Source organism: Physella acuta, unplaced genomic scaffold (assembly GCF_028476545.2).
Source record: "Physella acuta isolate Inbredline_101_S28 unplaced genomic scaffold, ASM2847654v3 ptg001237l, whole genome shotgun sequence".
In the NCBI taxonomy this organism is placed as follows: domain Eukaryota; kingdom Metazoa; phylum Mollusca; class Gastropoda; family Physidae; genus Physella; species Physella acuta.
Window position 1 is genome coordinate 475,252 of NW_026732753.1, and position 22,326 is coordinate 497,577.

Genomic DNA, 22,326 nt, shown 5'->3' on the forward strand with positions numbered 1-22,326 from the left:
CCAAAGTTTCATAGCGATCGGGTTATTGCTGTAGTCCTGTAGTAATGTCTAAACGACCTCCAGGCCCACAGACAAACCCTCAGACATACATTCATTGTTATAAATGTAGATAATCATGAATTAGTAATATGTTCACGATATCTATAATAAAAAGCATAACCAATATAATCTTTAGTTGTTTTTTAAAGTGACTATGGTTGATTATGTCAAAATATAATGATACTTCGCTCACTTTATAAATAATAATTCGATCAAATTAAATAGAAACGTTACGCTTTAGTGGTGTGTTGTTTCTTTAAGACTTAAGTATTGGTTTCTATAAATTAAAATAATAAATTTTAGAATAGACAGAGGGCGAGTGTCTAATTAATATCAAAATTTATTGTTAATTAAATGAATAGTAAATTAACATAAATAAATATGCGTTTATTTTAGTTTTTTAGGGGGGATTGTTAGGTTATTTTGTACGTAATGTTCATTACTCGATCAATTATTTTTTACTGAGCATATGCTATTGTATGAATCATATAAGAGAAATTATCTTTTGTTTATACTTTATTTAAATCTAGTCGAGATCTATTGCCTTTTGGCGATTAGAATCTGGATATTTATCTAGAGCCTAGCTAGGCCTCGGCATAGGCCTAACGTAAGAGTTCGTCAGTAGGGAAACCCCGGAACCAATCGTTGCTATAAAGGTTATGCGATAACGAAAACGAGGCACAGCTGCAAGGAATGACAGACAACAGAGACGTATACCGTACAGACCCTTTGGTCTAAATGTTTTCACAGATTAACTTTTTGTTAGTGAAAGTAGTCTCACATATAAAACATGTGATATCTTAGGGTGACATCATCTATCCTAGTTTCTAGGAGCTAAACAGCTTCTTTAATTATTTTTTTTCTCTATTTTCGCTGGTTATTTATTATTCTTCCTTGACCTGCGTCATGAACTTATCGTGAGATGTTTTGTGACTGATCGATGTTAAAGTACATTACGAGGCAATTGATATAACTTGACGAGTTTGTTATAGAAACGGTATTTTCATTTTATTGCTTACAACTGAGTTAAAGCACGTGTTTAATCATACTTCTTTGTTATAACGACTATCTGAAGAAATAAATACATTTTATCTATTGCGAGAGAAGAATAAATTACATCGCAATACCAAACATAATCAAAACAAAGAAAATGGCTGACGTTGACCCAGAGACTCTGCTGGAGTGGCTCCAAATGGGCCAAGGGGATGAAAGAGACATGCAACTAATTGCATTAGAACAGCTATGTATGCTTCTTCTTATGTCAGACAATGTGGATAGATGCTTTGAAAGGTAAAGCAACATTTTTGTGAAATTTTCAACTCTTCACTTCACTCCTCCCTCTGCTTGCAACATTTGATTTTTTAGAATTTAGACAAGGCCTAGACTAGATCTAGATCTAAGTATTAACTGTAGTGTATAGTTATCGTTAAGTCCTTAACTCTAAACTTAACCAAAAGTAGAAAGTACTTTCAAACTGTCTGCCTGCATACCCATACCCCTAGTTGCCCTAGTAGTACCAGATCATCTTCTCCCATTTGTGCCCAAGAAGACACACTGGGCAAATGATGTAGAGTTCATCTGTTTCAGTGATGACTTCTCTACATACAACAAGGATATAATTATAATAATAATATGCCCAGCCGCAATTGTTTGCCTAACGTGAGTCAGATACCATTATAGACTCAAGTCCGGGATCTGAACATGAGATTGTTTTGGTGAAGTAAGTCATGACACACAACACTACACTGTGTGTGCATGGTATGTGGCCTGACCGACTGAAAGGAGATTGTTTATATTATTGTTTTTAGTTTATATTTGGTTGGTTAAGGCCACGCCAGGGGGACGATCTGTCCAGGATTCAAAGGGTCAACTCTAAATATTTATTTAGTAGATGTAGGCCCAGTATATTTCAATACTACAAGCAGACAAGAGAAAAGATCCTAGTTAATTAATTTTATGAACAATTTAGCAAACTACATAATTGGTGGAAAGCCAGGGAAGGGTGCTACAAAAAGTTATCAGTAATTTATTAAAATCTGATATTAATAAACAATTACTAGTCATTATGTACGAACTTTGAGGTAGCAAATATAATAATTTTGAGCTAATGACAAATATGAGAGTTGCATGCCTAAAATACATTTATTTATTAACTTTATGTATTACAATTTACAGCTGTCCTCCTCGGACATTTTTGCCAGCCTTGTGTCGTATATTTTTGGATGAATGTGCGCCTGATAATGTTCTCGAAGTAACAGCACGTGCCATTACCTATTATCTTGATGTTTCTGCTGAATGCACTAGAAGAATAGTTGCTGTTGAAGGTGCAATTAAAGCACTTTGCAACCGTCTTGTTGTAGCTGAAATGTCTTCTCGAACTAGTAAGGACCTGGCAGAGCAATGTATTAAAGTGAGTACTTATTACTTAAGTGAGTCACTATTTAACACATGCAACTAAACCTAGTACTGTAAGGGGTAAGCATTGGTTTGTTTTGTTTTGCAGGTATTGGAATTGATTTGCACTAGAGAATCTGGTGCAGTGTTTGAAGCAGGAGGTCTTAACTGTGTGTTGACATTTATCAGAGAGCATGGTTCACAGGTACAGAAAATGTTTACAATGTCATAAAAAAGTAAATTGTAACATTTGGACACACATTATGACAGTGTTGCTGACATTAAGAAACACATTTGCACTCACCTCCTTTGTTTTTGCTTTAGCCTGATATCAGGTAGTTTGATTTCTTTCTAGGTCCATAAAGACACTCTTCATTCCTCTATGACTGTTGTGTCAAGACTTTGTGGCAAGATGGAACCTCAAGATGCTTCATTGGAGACATGCATAGAGTCCTTGTCAACACTGCTTGACCACGATGATTCTTTTGTAAGAATTTTAATCAATTTTAATGTTTTTCTTAGCATCTCTAGAATGTTGTATGTATAAAATTAGAATCTGTTAGCTGTAACATGTTTTGATAAATTCTTTAAATTAAAATATATTAACTAGATTTAATGTAAAATTTAATTTTAAAAGTATTATAGCAGTAATAGCTTATTCATAGATGTTTTTTTTTTTATGGAAACTGTGAAACATGATACATTTACAAATGTATCAAATGTATTCAGAACTTTGAAAAAGTTTTTCCTATAGTTAACTGATTGATAAAAAGAAGGTGAATCTCTTATTGAATGAAGTTTAACAAGTAAAACCTTTCATTTTTTTCCAGGTTGCGGATGGTGCTTTACGTTGTTTTGCCTCTCTAGCAGACAGATACACACGCAGATCATTGGATCCTGCTCCACTTGCAAGACATGGGCTCATACAGGATCTCCTGTCTAGACTACAGCGTGTTGGAGAGGGTACTCATAACCAGTCTACAACCTCCACCCCTGGTAAAACTGCTGCTGATGGCAAAGCTAACTCCAGTGTTTCAACAGTGATTAGCTTATTATCCACATTGTGTAGGGGATCTCCAGGCATTACACATGCCTTGTTGCGCTCTAACTTGCCAGAATCCATTGAATGTGGACTGCGGGGAGATGAAAGGTAATAGAATCCTTTACTTAATCGTTATTAACCTGTTTTTATTCTCTGGCATTGAGTTTATGAGTTTTTAAAAATCTCTTAGGTGCTGTCTTGACACGATGAGATTTGTAGACCTGCTCCTGGTGCTTTTATTTGAAGGACGCCAGGCTCTGCCAAAGTCGGGTGTTGCCACAATCACAAGCCGACTACCAGGTCTACGCCGGACTGACAGTTCCAGTGACAGGTCACACAGACAGCTTATTGATTGCATCCGCAGTAAGGACACAGATGCTCTGATTGATGCAGTAGACAATGGTAGGTAGTCTTCTGTTCATTGTCATTTAAAATCCTTGTCAGCAGATACCGAGTGATGAAAAGATTTATTTTATTTTAACTTTTTTTAATAGGGTTTGAAGTAAACTTCATGGATGATGTTGGACAAACACTACTAAATTGGGCTTCAGCTTTTGGAACTCAAGAAATGGTAAACTATAATTAAATTTGAACTAATATTCTCATTTCCAGTGAAGATGTTATTGAAAATAGGTCTTTTTGTTTTCTTATTGTAGGATTAATGTTGTAAAAAGAAGTGTTTTGTAATTAGAAAAAGCTTTACCTGTAAAATTCATACCTTAATAGAACTAGCTGGCTTAAAAATCAGTCAAGTTTAGGGGGTTGTATGTGGTTTGATCTGTAAAGTTCATGGCTGCTAAACTGAAACTTCCAGAGTTCAAACCCCCCAAGCTGATGAGGCTGATATCTGGGGGATAGCAACTAATCTAGGGAAAAAACCTCCAAAAAACCTTGAGAAGCTTGCTTTTGGAATCAGAGTCAACAACCTATACACTGTGTAACAAGTTGATACATAACAATTGTGATGAAGGAAATCCCACCCAACATTACAATTATGAACAAAGAAGAAGAAGAAAAAGTTTATAGATTTAGGACAAGAGATAAAGCGCATAAACATTGATTTGCAGGTTGAATTTTTGTGTGAAAGAGGTGCTGATGTCAACAGAGGCCTCAGATCATCATCTTTACACTATGCTGCTTGTTTTGGTCGGCCACAAATAGTTAAAGTAGGAGCATTTTAGATTTTACAGTAGTCTAAATAGAAATGATTACTTTTAATTTAAGACATGTAGGAACAATAAAAAGTATTATTGGTACTTCTTTGGTATTTTAACTAATGTCGTGTAGGAAAGACACAGTAATTGTGTTCACATAGTAAAAAAACAAACACAATTAACAAAGGAATTAACCATAAAGTAGCAAGAGAAAAAAAATTTCTTCTTAAAACATTTAAACTTGACTGTGACATCTATTCTTTTAATAATTAACTGTTTTAGTTTTAGTACTCATTGGTACTGCTTTATCACTAAGGGGACACTTACCTTTTTATAAAGTTTGTTAAATAGATATTTGTTATATTAGGTTTTAACCAATTTATACAATGGGGGGGGGGGGGGTGTCAGTTATTCAATTATCTATAAAAATCGATGATGGATTATTTTTTTTAGACACTACTTCGCTATGGTGCCAACCCAGATTTAAGAGATGAAGATGCTAAGACACCTTTAGACAAAGCAAGAGAAAGAGGAGACGAAGGACATAGAGAAGTGATAGCAATACTCCAGTCTCCAGGTGGGCCAGTGATCACTGCTTGATGTTGATGTTGTCACCATGTTGTTATTTCTCCAGACTAATCTTGTGCCTCCATTTTGTAGGAGAGTACATGGTTCCAGTCTCCAGAGACCCAACCATGCTGGTGGTAGTCCCTGGACCTTCTACTGCATTACCTCCTCCTGCACCCATGGAGACCCCAGAGAAGAAGGAAGACAACCAGGAAGTGGAAAAGGGGGATACCAGTGAAACAAAGGGGGATCCAGAAGTGGCCCCTGTCTATGTGCGACACTTGTTACCTGTTTTTACTGAAGTGTTTCATGTGACTATGTTATCCTCTGTCAGGTAATTGTTTTACATCTACATACATACTTATTGTTAAGAATGTCTGGCCTAAATAGTTGGAGAAATGTGCTAAAAGGTATTTCTTGATTGTTGTTTCAAAAAAATTAAGTATTTCATTAAAATATTGATTGTGCTCTTGCAACATTTGTTTTCTATAGGAAAGCCAGTCTTTCTTTAATTAGAAAGATGCTACATTACATAGAACCTGAACTACTTAATGAGATGACTGGCCCAGAATTTCCATCACCAAATTTTGCTTCTTCTTTAACTGAAGTCTTGTCTGTCATTTTGGATGTTGAGGTAAACACATTGGTTCTACTAAATCATTGTGAAACTATTAAGATCTTAATTTCAGTAGTGATAGTTCTAAATGTTTGTTGTTTTGATTTCAAATATAAAATTTTTTTTAAAAATTTTCCAGGAAGATGATGATGGTCACATGATAGTTTTGCAAATCATGCAGGATCTTATTCTAAAATGTGAAGATGTATTCCTAGAGCATTTTGCAAGACTTGGCTTATTTTCTAGAGTTCAGGCACTTGCTGGACCCCCTCTACAAGATGAAGAAGGTGCTAAAGCTAAAGAAGACAAGGTGACCATTTCCTCTGTCTTTAACTGGTGAAACATTGTCATAGTGGTTTGGATCCTATGTAATTTTTACCCTATTAAATAGTTTGCTTCATCCCCAATTAATTTTATGAATTGTAAAAGAAAACTTGTAATGTCCATAGGATGAAGATGAAGTGAACTTATCAGATGCCACAGAAATTGTACCAGGCCGGCCATATCACTGGAAAGATTGGTACATTGTTCGTGGCAGAGATTGTTTGTATTTATGGAGTGAAGGCACAGCATTAGAGCTTAGTAATGGCAGTAATGGTTGGTTCAGGTTCATCCTAGATGGAAAGCTTGCCACTATGTATTCCAGCGGAAGTCCAGAAGGGGGCTCTGACAGTTCTGGTAATGAATTTCTAATTTTCTCACTTTGTAGTATTTAAAAGTCACATTTAATTTCTTGAAATATTTTTTTAGAATGATAACTTCAGTGCTTGTTTGTTTTTAGTGACAATTGAGTTAAAAAAAACTCATGATTGATATTAACATTTCAGAAAACAGAGGTGAATTTTTAGACAAGCTGCAACGGGCTCGCAGCCAAATCAAAGTAGGTACACCTAGTCAGCCTATCCTATCAAAGTCTGGACCTACTAGATTGGTTGTTGGTAACTGGACTCTAACCTGTAAAAAGGACGGAGAGCTGCAAATCCAGAATACAGATGGACAGCAGGTAATTTAAAGTTGGGAGTTATATTTAGTTGCTGTTAATTAAATAAAACCACATAACCCCAGCTTATTTAAAAATGTCTGTTTAGGCTACAATACTCCGTGAAGACCTAATGGGCTTTGTGTTTGAATCCAACCGTGGCACAAAACATTCATTTACTGCTGAAACAACACTTGGTCAAGAGTTTGCTGTTGGTTGGGGTGGCAAGAAAAGCCGTAAGCTCAAGTGTAAAAATGCAATGCGTGATAAGGTAAGATACTTTTCTCTATATTTGTGGGAAAAAATATAACTTGTTAAGAACTGCATGTGAAATCTCACTTGTGGTCTGATTTTTTTTTCTGAAGAATGTTGTGCTTGATTGTAATTGCAGGTTCGTGTAACTGCTAGAGAACTGTATGAAGAACATTTTAGAGCTGCTGAGGCTAAACCAAGGGGTGTTGTGTCCAAACTATGTTCCATTGTACAACAACTTGAATCTGCTTTTGCACGTCAGTTGAGCCAGATCAAGGTAAGAGTTTAGCTGCCCATTCATCCATCCTTGTTGGGTTTTTGAAATGAGTATAGTAAACTAAAGACCTGAATTAAACTTTCAGCCTTCAAGTGATGGGGTTTCATGGTGTCAAGAGATGTGCAGTGCCTTAGAAGACTTGGTAGTTCTATTGAAAGATGAACACACAATTTCTTCTTTTGAACTGTATAACAGTGGACTAGTACAAACTCTCCTTAGTATTCTCAGCATAGTAAGTCTCTTCCCAAAATATTTTAAAAACTAACTCATATTGTAAATACATAGAATGGAACTACTTATAGGAGATCTGCTACTGATTTATTCATGCTTTATTAGATAGTCATCTAGCCAGCCTGAAATTGTAGGTGTTTCTGTAGTTTTGGTTAGAGCATAAAAACATTGTTAGTCCCATCTAAACAATTTATTTTTGTAGCTTAAAACCAATTTTTAAAGAAATATATTCGTTCATTTATAAAAGTAAGTTTTCTATGTCACCTTTCAGTCCTCTGATGAATGTTCATCTAAAGAGTCTAAGAAGCAGATGAGAAGTCGTATCCATATATTCAAGAGTGTTTTCCATGATCATGAAAGAGAAAAGTAAGAACATTTAAAATTAAATACCATTTTTCCAAGTGCTAGTAAATCGTCTCATTTTTTTGGACTTGAGAGAGAACAATTTTAACATAAATGTCACTCATTTAAGATTTTTAAAAATTTATTTTTCTGTTACAAAATAATTTTCTTTTACAAAACTAGATTTGGATTTGATCTTAAATTTATCTATTTTCAGTATAACAGAGGAAGGGTAAGTAAAGACATTGCAAAAGTTATAAAAGATACTTACAAATAGTAAAACAGCTTTTTAATATTGAAATAATATAAGCTTTTGTATTGATGTAGAAAAGTTTTTTGCTTGTTTAAACCATATGCAATATTATAAGAAATTCTTGAAGAATTTGAGGAACATTCTCTTGCCAGCATGAGGTAGCATTACATTTTTTTGAAGCATTCAATATGTTAGTTAAAACTGTGCTCTAATGTAATAACAATGTTGAGGTATACTGAAAAAAGTGAACATTTGTCAACAGAGGAGTGACACCCGCTGTTCAGCTGACTAGAAAGCTGATCTCAGCATTAGAGGCCATTGAAAAACTTCCAGTCTTTTCTTATGATTTGCCTGGATCTGGGTATGGATTACAGGTAAGGAAGTTGCTTCAATTCATTCAAGGCATTTATCTCACTCTAAGGCTGTTACTCTATCAAAGAATTTGATCATTTCTACAGATTCTGACAAGGAGATTGCGTTTGAGGCTAGAAAAAGCACCAGGAGAGAATACTTTGATTGATAGAACAGACAGATGTTTGAAAATGGAACCTCTTACTACAGTTGCTGATCTGGAGAGATATTTGCTCAAAATGGTCAGCTTTCTTTGTCATAAGTTCAGCTTAGTGTTTGCTTTATTGTAGGATCTCCTCTAATCATGTTTTGTTCACTTGCTCAGGTTGCCAAACAGTGGTACGATTTTGACCGCCAGACTTTCAATTTTGTTAAAAAACTGAAGGAACCTGGCACCACAATCACTTTTGCACACCAAAATGATTTTGATGAAAATGGATTACTCTATTGGATTGGAACTAACGGGAGGTAAGTCAATGATTGTCACTCCAAATAAGCCAAGGAAAAAATATTAGCCTCTATTGAGTAGTAATGTGTGTATATTTATGAATTGAACAGGACTTCTTATGAATGGGTAAACCCTGGACAGTATGGCTTGGTTGTTGTAACATCATCAGAAGGACGAAGCTTACCATATGGGAAACTGGAAGACATCCTTAGTAGAGACACTGCTGCTCTCAATTGTCATACTAATGATGATAAGTAGGTTACTTTTCTGTACTCCATTCCTCCAAGTTTTCTGTTCTAAACATTGTTTTATGGAATAAGGCACCATTAGAGGTTTATTTTGCCTGACCTCACCGTACCCCTTGTTTTAGGTATACCCACATTGCCTTACGTTTTCTTTGTATATTGTTACTTGTTTAAGACATTTTAAAAATAAAAAAAAAAGTTTTGGTTTGCTCTCATTTTCTTTACTTTCATTAGAGAATAGGAATGCTGTGTTTATGGGATGAAATGTTGATCACAGTTGTTTTGATAAAAATATTTATCCTCAACTCTTCTATTTCAGGAAAGCATGGTTTGCTATTGACTTGGGTGTATGGTTAATTCCTACCTGCTACACCCTCAGACATGCTCGAGGCTATGGAAAGTAAGCAGACATTTAAATGGCTTTAAAACACTTAGTAAACTTTAACGTTGTACTTGTAATTGAATAAATTGTGTTTGCATGAACAGATCAGCCCTGCGCAACTGGGAGTTTCAGATGTCTAAAGATGGTGTGACATGGCAGACTCTGTACAAGCATGAAGCTGATACATCTCTTAATGAACCTGGGTAAAACATTCACTCTCAATCTAGGGAAAGGTTCAACCAGTTTTATCTTTTTATACTATGGTTTAACACATATTAATAAAATCAATGTAAAAAACTATTGAAATAAATTATTTCTGGAACACAGCTCAACAGCATCTTGGCCTATAGAGGCCCCTGGTGATGACAAACAAGGTTGGAGGCACGTCCGACTTCACCAGACTGGCAAAAATGCAAGTGGGCAGACACATTATGTTTCTTTGTCTGGCTTTGAAATATATGGCACTGTTACTGGAGTTTGCGATGACATAGGTAACATTGTGAATTTATAGAATCTGTTAGTTTTCTGTTTAACAGCAGTCACTAAGCTACTTCTTGCAAAAAAATATTTTGATGCAATACTACAAACCAGCTAGAAGGAAAATATTAGTCTGAAATTCAGTTCAATAAAACTAGTCTGAAGTATTGTTTGCTAAATAGTTTGTAAATTGATCATTTTTATCAAATACAGAAGTAACGTTGACATATTTGTTTATTTCTCTCAAAGGTAAAGCTGCTCGTGAAGCTGAGGCAAACCTACGCAGACAGAGGAGGATACTGCGTACTCATGTTTTAAAACAAATGATGCCCGGAGCTCGAGTGGTCAGAGGGATGGACTGGAAGTGGAGAGATCAAGATGGCAACCCTCCAGGAGAGGGAACAGTGACTGGCGATTTGCATAATGGTAACTCTACTCTAGTACACTACTTACCCTGTGTTTTAGTGAATGGTAACTGTAGTCTACTACACTACTTGCCCTGTGTTTTAGTGAATGGTAACTAGTCTACTACACTACTTGCCCCTGTCTCAGTCACCAGCCATGTTTTAATGAATGTCTCTAGCACTCACCTGTCATTCCCCTAATATCAATGTTTCTTTAAGGTTGGGTGGATGTTACCTGGGATGCTGGAGGATCAAACTCTTACCGCATGGGAGCAGAGGGCAAGTTTGATCTAGCTATTGGTCCATCACATGATCCAGACAAGTTAAGATTTGCTAAACCAGAAGTCGTAGCCACACCAACATCCAGCAGGAATAAAAATAGCATGCTAGGCTTGTCAGCCACTTCAGAAAAAGTGAAGGTATGGCACCATGTTCTAGTTTTGTATTGTTGAACCAGAGAAAATGATGGAATGGTACCATGTTTTATTGTTGTACCAGAGAAAATGGGGGTATGGTACCATGTTTTACTGTTGAACCAGAGAAATTGAGTGTATGGTACCATGTTTTATTGTTGAACCAGAGAAATTGAGTGTATGGTACCATGTTTTATTGTTGAACCAGAGAAATTGAGTGTATGGTACCATGTTTTATTGTTGAACCAGAGAAATTGAGTGTATGGTACCATGTTTTATTGTTGAACCAGAGAAAATGAAGGTAATAATTGTTTAGGTATTGATGTGTGTCCTGTTGCCACAGGTTGGTGTGCTAACTAGTAGGAAGAGTAGTTCCACTCCAAGTCTTAGTGATGTCATGGATTCTAAAGCATCTGTTGCTAGCACAGAGCAAGCTTCTTCTGCAGAAAATCTCACATCCAGCATTAAAGCTGTAAGTATCATGTTTTCAAGCATACAGTCTCCTTGCTAATGTACTTAAAATACATGTTCCTCATTAATTACCTCTATCTTCCTAGGCTGCAGAGAATGTTGCTGAGAGTATGGTTAATCTTGCCAGCTCAGAAGCTATTGTCATGGTGACAGTTGATAATGCAGATGAAGAAGTGAGCTTGCCAAACAGCACAACCCTGGCCATTAGCAGTGGTATCCTGGCTGGTCCTAGTGGAATCAGAGCTGGCCCTGCCACCATCAACAGCAACATGACTGAGCCAATGGTTGTTGTGCACAGAGGCAATGACGACAGTCTTGGAGACTATGGTGTCTTAGATCTAGCTTCAGATCTTGCTTTGGGGCTTGATGTTGGGTCTTTGTCTGAAACCCTGCGAGGTGCAGAAGGTGGCGTTAAGGTAAATACTTGACCTGTTCTATCAGTGCTTAGCTAAAGGCCACACTGGTGGTTTTATGACACAGATGAGTTGAGATATTGATTTATCATTTATTGCTGAACTTTAATGTCATTACCCATCTCACTTATATGAAAATAAAGTAAATAATTATCAAGAATGATTACATGTATTTAAGAGTAAATTTGTTTTAAAATGCCTTAGCAATAGATGTATTTGTATTTTTTTTAGAACAGATGGATCATATAGTTGTAACTGTTGATAATTTGAGCTTTGCTATTTTGAGTTTAATTTAATGTCAGCATTTTAATTTTTCCCAACAGGAGCATGTTCAAAATCTCCAAAACACAAGAGATTCTCGAGATAAAGCTGCAAAGAATGATGCCAGAAAGGCAGGAAGTTCAGATGATTCAGCTCGCGGTTCCCCCACCAACTCAATGAGCGCCAGTGAACCTAACCTCCCCACTAGCCTTGACCCAACAGCAAGTTTGCTGGATTCCTTTGGTGCACGTAGAAATATCAGCACACCTCATGGCAGCAACATTGTGCGCAACACACATGCCAATAGTTTAGTTAGATTGGCTCTAGCTAACTCACCAAGTAAGTTCAGCATTCATTTAGCCTGCTTTCTGTCTATTGAATAAACAACTGAATCCCATTGTGTAAATGTAAATACATTTCCTTCTCTAGATAATCTTCTAAGTGCTGCCCAAAGCTACCCTAGTCTTACAGCCTCAAATGTGCCTACTTCAAGTACGCTTACAACTACACAAACCATGGCCAATGTCATGTCTCTTAGCCAGGTAAATATTGAGTCCACTGTCATTCGATCTACTAGACAATGGCACTTTACTAACGTTTCCTAGTCGCAAAAAAACTTTGAAGTATATTCTTATAAGGAATAAGAAAACATTGACACAAATATAAATAAGTTGAAAGATTAAACTATATATCACAAAGACCTACTGGACTGAAACATACGTGCCAGTCTTCTATTGACTTGCTTGTAAGTACTCAGCATATGGCCTTCCTACCTAGCATGTCAGATCACTGGTTGTTTCAGTCTACAGTGTTGTCATCTGCCGATGTATTTGTGAATCTCTCACATGTAAAGTTTTATCAAAACATGTTTCTCTGATCTACAACCTTCAGCACTTCCAACTCAGGACGTTGAGTAGCTTCTTTCTTACATTTTCTTTTGTGTTGGACAAATACGCACTCCTTGGTCACCTGTTGCATTCTGTCAGCAGATTTCAACACATTAAAATATGGTTATGTAAACATTATTTATTCAAATCTGAAATTTAAATAATAAAAATTTAGTTAATTAGGCAATACATGTCCAGATTTTGGCCTGGACTCTAATCAATACACAAACCATACAACAACCATACACAAACCTAGTTCTTCAAGCTGCCTGAATTGTGTTGATTGTTTTCAGTCCTGTCATCATTTAAACTGCCTGTATTGTGTTGATTGTTTTCAGTCCTGTCATCATTTAAACTGCCTGTATTGTGCTGATTGTTTTCAGTCCTGTCATCATTTAAGCTGCCATAATTGTTTCCTGTCCTGTTATCCTTGAACCTTGCTCCAATTAGTGGTTTATTTCCAGGCCTTGACTCGCAGTGTTACCTCTACTTCAAGTGAAAGTGACAATGAATTTTTGGAGACATATAGAGCCCACACCCTACTTGCTGAGTTGGAAGACGATGAAGAACTGCCTGAGCCTGATGACGATGATGATGAAAATGAGGATGAAAATGAAGATGATGAGGATTATGATGATGTGATGGTAAGTCTTGTATGATATACATTGCAGTTAGTAGATAACTTGAAATACAATAATAGTAATGTTTCAAACCTATGCATTAAGTTAGTTCTAGTCAAATTTTAGGGCTAATGTTTTGGTTGTGTATTTAAAAAGTACCATGTTATCAGTGCCTTAATGTATGACCTGTTTAAATTGTAGGAAGATGAAGAAATGGAGCCCAGAGACAGGAGGACCTGGGATGATGAATTTGTACTCAAACGTCAATTCTCTGCTCTGATCCCAGCCTTTGACCCCCGTCCAGGTCGTACAAACGTTAACCAAACTCAGGATTTTGACATTCCTCCACCAGGTGACTTGATGTTTTACTATAGCCCCCAACTCGCAGTAAACAGCTATAAACCTGCTCTATGTGTATTAGCAAAAACCTATTTCTTTAGTATATTTAACTATTCCAACCTATTATTTCTTACACATATTTAACTGTTGTCGACTTACCTCTTGCAGGTACAGAAGAAAACACAAGCAGTGACAGTCAGACCTTTGTGGCTCAGCCAAAATTGTGTTTGACTTTAAAGGCTCCCTGCCTGCCAGGGGTGAGTTGCTGTTTACATGTTCTTTATCTGGGGTTAAATGACATCTTAAAGGATCACATACACATTGATCCTCTTATTGATATCATATTGATTACTTTTCCGTCTAACACCTCATCGAATGAAATAGAATTTATAGAGAAAAATATACTTTTACCAGTGTCCGTTTTGGCTGCTAAACCTCAATCATGCAAAGCTGCTTTAAGACTTTTTTCCTCATGAGGGGTGGGTGGGGCACTTACAATTTTTCCCAAGGGCGGAATAAATACTCAGGGGGAAGGGGGGACTGACATTTTTAAAAGTATATATTTTCTATATATATCAAATATTTTCTATATAAATTATATTTTTTCTATATAAATTATATATTTTCTATATGTTATATATTTTCTATATATTATATTTTATCTATATAAATTATATATTCTCTATCTAAATTATATTTATTATATAGATTATATTTTTTCTATATAAATTATATTTTTTCTATATAAATAATATATTCTCTATATAAATTATATTTTTTCTATATAAATTCCATTTTGTCCGAGGGGTAGAGACAGAAAGACAGACAGGATAGCACATCTATTATTATAGATTGGTTGCCGCAACACTGATGATAATTTAACAATATAATTTGTCCCATAAACATTGATTGTCATATACATTTCATTGCTTCAAAGATGAATGATGAGGAGGTTGTCCTGAATAGCAGCTCTGCTTGCATTTTCAAGTTTGTGCAGGAGCTTCTGGCTAAAGGCTCCGCTACAGGAAGAACTGAAAGAATGAAAAGGATTTGGGAGCCCACTTATACGTAAGAATTATAGTTAGAAGATACCAGAGGTAGCCCAATAGGTGTTAATATTTTCAGAGAACTACCCATTTAATAAGGGTAATATATTATACATTCAAATTGGCGCAATGAGCAATAATCAGTCTTGTTGGTAAAAAAATTGTTTTCACTTTTCTACCATTACCTGTTAAAAATTTAAAAAAGATTTTGATAGTGTAATTACTAAAATTAAAAATACATGATCATTTTGCCTGCCATACAGCAAGTAAAAACCTTAAGCCTGGAGAGTCAAGTGTTTAACTTTGTATTTTTTTATATGAGCAGGGTTCAATACAGAGAAGCTAAGGAAGATGAAGGATCTGAAAAAGAATGTGGTTCTATCACTAAGGTAATGCCTCCTGAAGTAAAACATTGCCCTAGATTCTAGAAATACTGTCTGTCATTGTTTAACCTTGTCCTGCTTTTCTAGTCATTGACAGGTGTTGCTTCATTGGCTGACTTTGATATAGCTCGGGGCAGTGAAACTCCAAGTTGTTCTGTGGACCATGTGCTACAGCTCCTGCAGAGATTGTACTCTATCATGGAGCAGTCTAGTCCATCCAGCAAAAATGGTGTGCTTTACTCAAGTTTAACACATTATCAATTACCTTTATGATGTTATTCCCCTTAACCAGTTTAAACTGTACCCTCCCTCCCCAATATTACAGTACTTCCCAAAATAAAAATATTTAGAAGTGCCCTCAACTGCCGTTACCCTTCACCCATGTATATTACCACTCTGTCTCACTTCCCCCATCACCACTAGTATTTGTATGTTGGCTGATGTATAGGTGTGGCAGACACTTATTCTTGTAATGTTGGTAGACTCCACATGTGACACTAAGAACCTTATAATGAGGTACTTCTTATGTGACTTGAGCTTTGATGTTGTCCTGTTGGTTTATGTAAAGTTGGTAGACTCCACATGTGACACTAAGAACCTTATAATGAGGCACTTCTTATGTGACTTGAGCTTTGATGTTGTCCTGTTGGTTTATGTAATGTTGGTAGACTCCACATGTGACACTAAGAACCTTATAATGAGGCACTTCTTATGTGACTTGAGCTTTGATGTTGTCCTGTTGGTTTATGTAATGTTGGTAGACTCCAATTGTGTGAAGGAGTGAGATCTAATGACTGGTTTCCCTTTTTTCAGATTGTGAAGAAATTCACTTAAACATTCCGGCTGATGAGTTTGTCAGCAAAAAGTTAACCAATAAAATCACCCAGCAAATCCAGGTAGTGACATGTTTATAATTTTAAGTGCTTAATTTTAAAATGTACAAGTATGTAAACAAGTGATGCTAAGATTTGAACTGCTGTTCCCAGGATCCTCTAGTACTGGCCAGTGGAGCTTTGCCAGATTGGTGTGAGCACTTGACCCGCTGGTGTCCAATGCTATTTCCCTTTGAGACCAGACAGCTTTACTTCTCTTGTACAGCTTTTGGCACCTCAAGGTCACTCTTTTCCTTGTTTTGTCTTTGAGATAGTTGTTTCTAATATATATATAGTAGAGATCATTAATATTTGTTCATACAATAAAACTATTCCCATTGTTTAGTATGTGTGGTTAGTATTTGTTCATACATTAAAACTTATGGTAAAATGGGCTTAACATTTTAGTGAAATTCACAAGACCCATTGGAAATGGCACTAGTATAAAAATAAATATTGAATGCACTTTGACCTACCAGGTTACAAACTGGTGTTTGTAAATAAGAATGTCTGTAAAAAAAGGTGTTGTCACATGCAACTACCTGGTAAGCTCAGCTCTATGGTGTAGTTAAATGAGCAAGTTTTAAACATTCCATTTCTGTGTGGTAGTATTTTAACCATACCAATCACATCAGACAAACTCAGTGAAGATTAAGATAACAAGCAGTGGGAGCCTAGACCTGCTCTATAGTTTATGATAGGCTCAGATAGTAGGAGCGTGAGCTTTCATATGTGGCATGTTGTTATTGAACTTATGTTCATATTATTTGTGTTGGATTATGGGTGTAACTTGGACATACTCTATTTCCCTAGTCTTTTGAAGAGAGTATTGAACTAAAAAGTAACTGAGTTTTCTGGATTACAGGTCGATTGTTTGGTTGCAAAATAAGAGGGATGCTAACATGGAGCGAAGTCGAGGTCCTCTGCCACGTAGAGAAGATAGTCATGAGTACAGGGTTGGTCGTCTGAAACATGAGAGGGTGGTGGTGCCGCGCAATGATAATCTGCTGGAGTGGGCCATGCAAGTGATGAAACATCACAGTACCCGTAAAGCAGTCCTTGAGGTAACTGGTGGATGTGTTCTCATTGTAGTCCTGAAAGCTAATACTCCCCGAAACTTTCTCAAATATTCTTATATAATACTACGAGGAATGCAACTCGGGATATAGACCTGATTTTTAATCCATATTTAATTGCTTAAACTTTTATAAATAGAATAGAATCTCATAGAAAAAAGAATTGTGCACCAAGTGAACAATGTGTGTTTAATAGTGCAGAATATTAGTACTTAATAAATTCATATGCGTTTTTTGAGAAATTAGAAAGTATTACTTCTGGTCAATGGAAATAACTTAAAATTTGACAGAAGGCAGATATTAGATCTTTTATGATATTTTGTTTTTATCTAGTCAAAATAATACTCAAGTTATAGAATTTTGAAAAATTGAAAGTATAATAAGTTCCACTTCCAGTTACCAGAAATACTTCCTCTATACTTGTATACGATAAAGTAAAAACGTAGCACTAAAAAAAACTTTGTTTGACAGATTGAATTTAAAGGAGAAGAAGGCACTGGCTTAGGGCCAACCTTAGAGTTTTATGCCTTGGTAGCTGCAGAATTACAAAAGAAATCCCATGGACTTTGGCTGTGTGATGATGATCATGTAGACCACACTGAGAGAGAGGCAAGTCTATTCATTTCTCTATTGTCATGTATGGGATGCTTGACCTTGTCGCTGATGTTTGTTGTAGGTTATTGTGGTCTGTAATCATGTTTAGTTTTGTTGTAGGTTATTGTGGTCTGTAATCATGTTTAGTTTTGTTGTTGCTTATTATGATATCCTCCCTAACGTTTTGTTTTGTTGTAGGTTGACATTGGACATGGCTCTAAACCACCTGGCTACTATGTCCAGAGATCTGCTGGACTCTTCCCCGCACCCTTCCCTCAGGACAGTCTAGAACTTGAGAGGATAGAAAAAATGTTTCATTTCATGGGTAGGTCGTTTCTTCTTGGTTTTATTAGGACCATAGGGTAAGCTACTAGAGGATAGAAAATTTAATGAGTAAAAGACTTTTCTCTACCACTTATAAATTATGAAATGGATCCTTAAAGAAATGCTTTTATCCTTCAACTAGGCATTCTACTAGCTAAGTGCCTTCAAGATAACCGTCTGATAGACATGCCACTGTCCCGGCCTTTCCTCAAACTGATGTGTATGGGGGAGGTGGGCCACAGCCTGTCTCAGCAGTTTGGAGATAGCACACGTACACCCAGCACGCTAGGTGAATCCTGGCACAGTGAGAGCTCTGACCTGATAGCAAGTATAGAGGAAGTAGAGAAGGAGATGAAATTTGATCAGGACAAGAAACAGGTGATATCATGCTTCTACTAAACATGTACTCACTGCCTAATACAAGGAAACTATTTTCATGGCTCAAGTCAAACTCTTTACACACCATTCTCACAGCAAAATCTAAACCCAGCCTTCTAACATGTAAACTTTAATGTTTCCCCAGCTGAAATCCTTACAAGCATGGTATGCAGGGATCCTGAATGAAGAAGACTTTGAGCTGATCAACCCCCACAGAGCTGCATTCTTGCAACAACTGAGTGACCTGGCAGCCAGAAAGCAGAGGATCCTCAAAGACAGATGTCTGTCTGATGACCAGAAGAATGTCCAGTTGGCTGAACTAGCATTGTCCAGTCCAGGAGACTCTAGTTTCATAAGGCTGGAAGACCTTGGGTAAGATTCAGTTTACACATTGTATTTTGTTATCAGACTGACCTTTGAGTTTGACCCCTCATGTATTTTATCAGACTGACCTTTGAGTTTGACCCCTCATATATTTTATCAGGCTGACCTTTGAGTTTGACCCCTCATGTATTTTATCAGGTTGACCTTTGAGTTTGACCCCTCATATATTCTATCAGGCTGACCTTTGAGTTAGACCCCTCATGTATTTTATCAGGCTGACCTTTGAGTTTGACCCCTCATATATTTTATCAGGCTGACCTTTGAGTTTGACCCCTCATGTATTTTATCAGGCTGACCTTTGAGTTTGACCCCTCATATATTTTATCAGGCTGACCTTTAAGTTTGACCCCTCATGTATTTTATCAGGCTGACCTTTGAGTTTGACCCCTCATATATTCTATCAGGCTGACCTTTGAGTTTGACCCCTCATATATTTTATCAGGCTGACCTTTGAGTTTGACCCCTCATCAAGAGTACACAAGTTCCATGCACATCACTTGAAACCTGGAGGTGGCCTTGAAGAAGTCACCATGGACAATGTAGAAGAGTATATTGATCTGGTGATGGACTTTTGTTTTGTTTCCGGCATTAGGAGACAGATGGAGGCTTTCAGAAGTAGGTTCCCCATTTCTTGTGTAACCTTTGCCCCCAGGGTTGTAATGTTTCTTGTGTAACCTTTGCCCCCAGTGTTGTAACCTTTGCCCCCAGGGTTTTGATGTTTCTTGTGTAACTGGTGTGAAATACTTGTGTCATCACCAGGTGGCTTTAATCTAGTGTTTCCCATGGCCAAGCTTCATTCCTTCAGTCCAATGGAGCTGGGCAGTATCCTGTGTGGTGATCAGGCTCCTTGCTGGACCCAGGAGGACATCTTGAACTACACGGAGCCAAAGTTGGGCTACACCAGAGAGAGGTGAGGGCATGTACATAGCTCCTAACTGTTTACATTCTACACCACCTCCCAACTGTTTACATTCTACACCAGCTCCCAACTGTTCTACACCACCTCCCAACTGTTTACATTCTACACCAGCTCCCAACTGTTCTACACCAGCTCCCAACTGTTTACATTCTACACCACCTCCCAACTGTTTACATTCTACACCACCTCCCAACTGTTTACATTCCACACCAGCTCCCAACTGTTCTACACCAGCTCCCAACTGTTTACATTCTACACCAGCTCCCAACTGTTTACATTCTACACCACCTCCCAACTGTTTACATTCCACACCAGCTCCCAACTGTTCTACACCAGCTCCCAACTGTTTACATTCTAAAATATCTTGTTGGTTTGACCCCTCCCCAGCCCTGGTTTTGTAAGGTTTGTCAACGTGTTGACGCACCTGTCACCTGATGAGCGCAAGGCTTTCCTTCAGTTCACTACAGGATGCTCATCTTTACCACCTGGTGGCCTGGCTAACCTTCACCCTAGACTGACAGTTGTCAGAAAGGTATGCTGCACTCATTAGGTTTTAGTTGTCAGAAAGGTATGCTGCACTTATTAGGTTTTAGTTGTCAGAAAGGTATACTCATTAGGTTTTAGTTGTCAGAAAGGTATGCTGCACTCATTAGGTTTTAGTTGTCAGAAAGGTATGCTGCACTCATTAGGTTTTAGTTGTCCGAAAGGTATGCTGCACCAATTATGTTTTTACACACACCATATCTAGATTAAAGTGCCCATTTGTATTGGTCTGATTGATATAATGTCTAACATTTCTCACAGGTGGATGGTAGTGATGGCAGTTTTCCTTCAGTGAACACATGCGTCCATTATCTGAAACTACCAGAATATTCATCGGAGGAAATTTTAAGGGAAAGATTATTAGCTGCCACAAGAGAGAAGGGCTTTCATCTGAATTAATTATGTTGCGTATGAGATATGTTGTCAAATGTGATTGTACATATACATTAGTTTTTACTTGGCCTAGAGATGATGGCATTTTGTTTTCGTGATGATTTTAAGTTGATGACCACATGATTGGTCAGACAATTTCCTTGTTGCCGTGGGCTTCACCTGATCATTCAGACAAATCCTTTGTTTCTTCAGTTTTCTGATTGCTTTAATACTCACGTTTGAGTTGAATGGCCAAGTTTGTAAATAAGACGGGTTAGTTTCCCTTAAGCTCTAGCGCCATCTGGCATTCTCCTTGTGCTAGTGGCTGGTTGATGTCAGCCCACAGGTAACCAGTGGAGCATGTTGTGTGCAAGACTTTTAAAAAGTGATATTGTAAATTATCTTTGTTTTCTACACGTAACTTGCTTCTTCTAGGAGAAATGTGTCCAAATTTTATCTCTCACTTACTGCCCTGTTGTAGTTTTTAAAAGATTTTAGTCTACATTTTGTTTACTGGACAAGCTTGATCCCATTGGGAACAAAAGATGGTACCAGGGGAGATGAGCCAGTGACATCTGGCATAGCTGATGGCATCTGTGTACCATCTGTCACTGGGCTAGACAAGTTGTCACCTCATATGTCACCTTGGTTGTCTCACTGATGGGAAATGTTTTAAACCTTTTTTTTTAAAACTCAGTCATTGGTTTTAGAAAGCTTCTGTCCTATGAAAATTGTGATGCCTGCATCTCAATTGCACATCTAATGTCTACATATGAAATAAATTGAATCAAAACAGTTGTATGTTTTTTTTTAGTGAGTTTGTATGGTTAGACTGTTAGCACCAGTACAAGATTGTGTAGTGAGTTTGTATGGTTAGACTGTTAGCACCAGTACAAGATTGTTTAGTGAGTTTGTATGGTTAGACTGTTAGCACCAGTACAAGGTTGTGTAGTGAGTTTGTATGGTTAGACTGTTAGCACCAGGTACAAGATTGTTTAGTGAGTTTGTATGGTTAGACTGTTAGCACCAGTACAAGATTGTTTAGTGAGTTTGTATGGTTAGATTGTTAGCACCAGGTACAAGATTGTTTAGTGAGTTTGTATGGTTAGACTGTTAGCACCAGGTACAAGATTGTTTAGTGAGTTTGTATGGTTAGACTGTTAGCACCAGTACAAGATTGTTTAGTGAGTTTGTATGGTTAGACTGTTAGCACCAGGTACAAGATTGTGTAGTGAGTTTGTATGGTTAGACTGTTAGCACCAGGTACAAGATTGTGTAGTGAGTTTGTATGGTTAGATTGTTAGCACCAGTACAAGATTGTGTAGTGAGTTTGTATGGTTAGATTGTTAGCACCAGTACAAGATTGTTTAGTGAGTTTGTATGGTTAGACTGTTAGCACCAGTACAAGATTGTTTAGTGAGTTTGTATGGTTAGACTGTTAGCACCAGTACAAGATTGTTTAGTGAGTTTGTATGGTTAGACTGTTAGCACCAGTACAAGATTGTTTAGTGAGTTTGTATGGTTAGACTGTTAGCACCAGTACAAGATTGTTTAGTGAGTTTGTATGGTTAGACTGTT

The 22,326-nt window shown here is 37.1% G+C and overlaps 1 protein-coding gene across 1 annotated transcript; it reads left to right on the forward strand.

The window, feature by feature from the left end:
- Window positions 1-713: 713 nt before the first annotated feature.
- On the forward strand, window positions 714-21,433 carry LOC131957374 (E3 ubiquitin-protein ligase HECTD1). Its single transcript, XM_059322130.1, has 49 exons — window positions 714-1,329; window positions 2,215-2,449; window positions 2,543-2,638; window positions 2,789-2,920; window positions 3,264-3,583; window positions 3,666-3,877; window positions 3,970-4,046; window positions 4,543-4,641; window positions 5,083-5,206; window positions 5,290-5,530; window positions 5,689-5,830; window positions 5,952-6,122; window positions 6,262-6,490; window positions 6,640-6,815; window positions 6,901-7,062; window positions 7,183-7,320; window positions 7,406-7,552; window positions 7,823-7,917; window positions 8,111-8,125; window positions 8,409-8,520; window positions 8,605-8,739; window positions 8,823-8,965; window positions 9,056-9,199; window positions 9,510-9,590; window positions 9,677-9,775; window positions 9,900-10,063; window positions 10,299-10,475; window positions 10,673-10,872; window positions 11,210-11,338; window positions 11,424-11,753; window positions 12,074-12,350; window positions 12,441-12,553; window positions 13,363-13,542; window positions 13,720-13,870; window positions 14,026-14,114; window positions 14,795-14,925; window positions 15,229-15,292; window positions 15,374-15,515; window positions 16,100-16,182; window positions 16,273-16,400; window positions 17,024-17,222; window positions 17,706-17,843; window positions 18,027-18,153; window positions 18,295-18,530; window positions 18,676-18,902; window positions 19,357-19,529; window positions 19,674-19,824; window positions 20,221-20,365; window positions 20,638-21,433. Exons 1-49 carry the CDS (start codon window positions 1,190-1,192, stop codon window positions 20,773-20,775), a joined length of 7,557 nt encoding a protein of 2,518 aa, XP_059178113.1. The 5' UTR covers window positions 714-1,189; the 3' UTR covers window positions 20,776-21,433.
- Window positions 21,434-22,326: the final 893 nt, after the last annotated feature.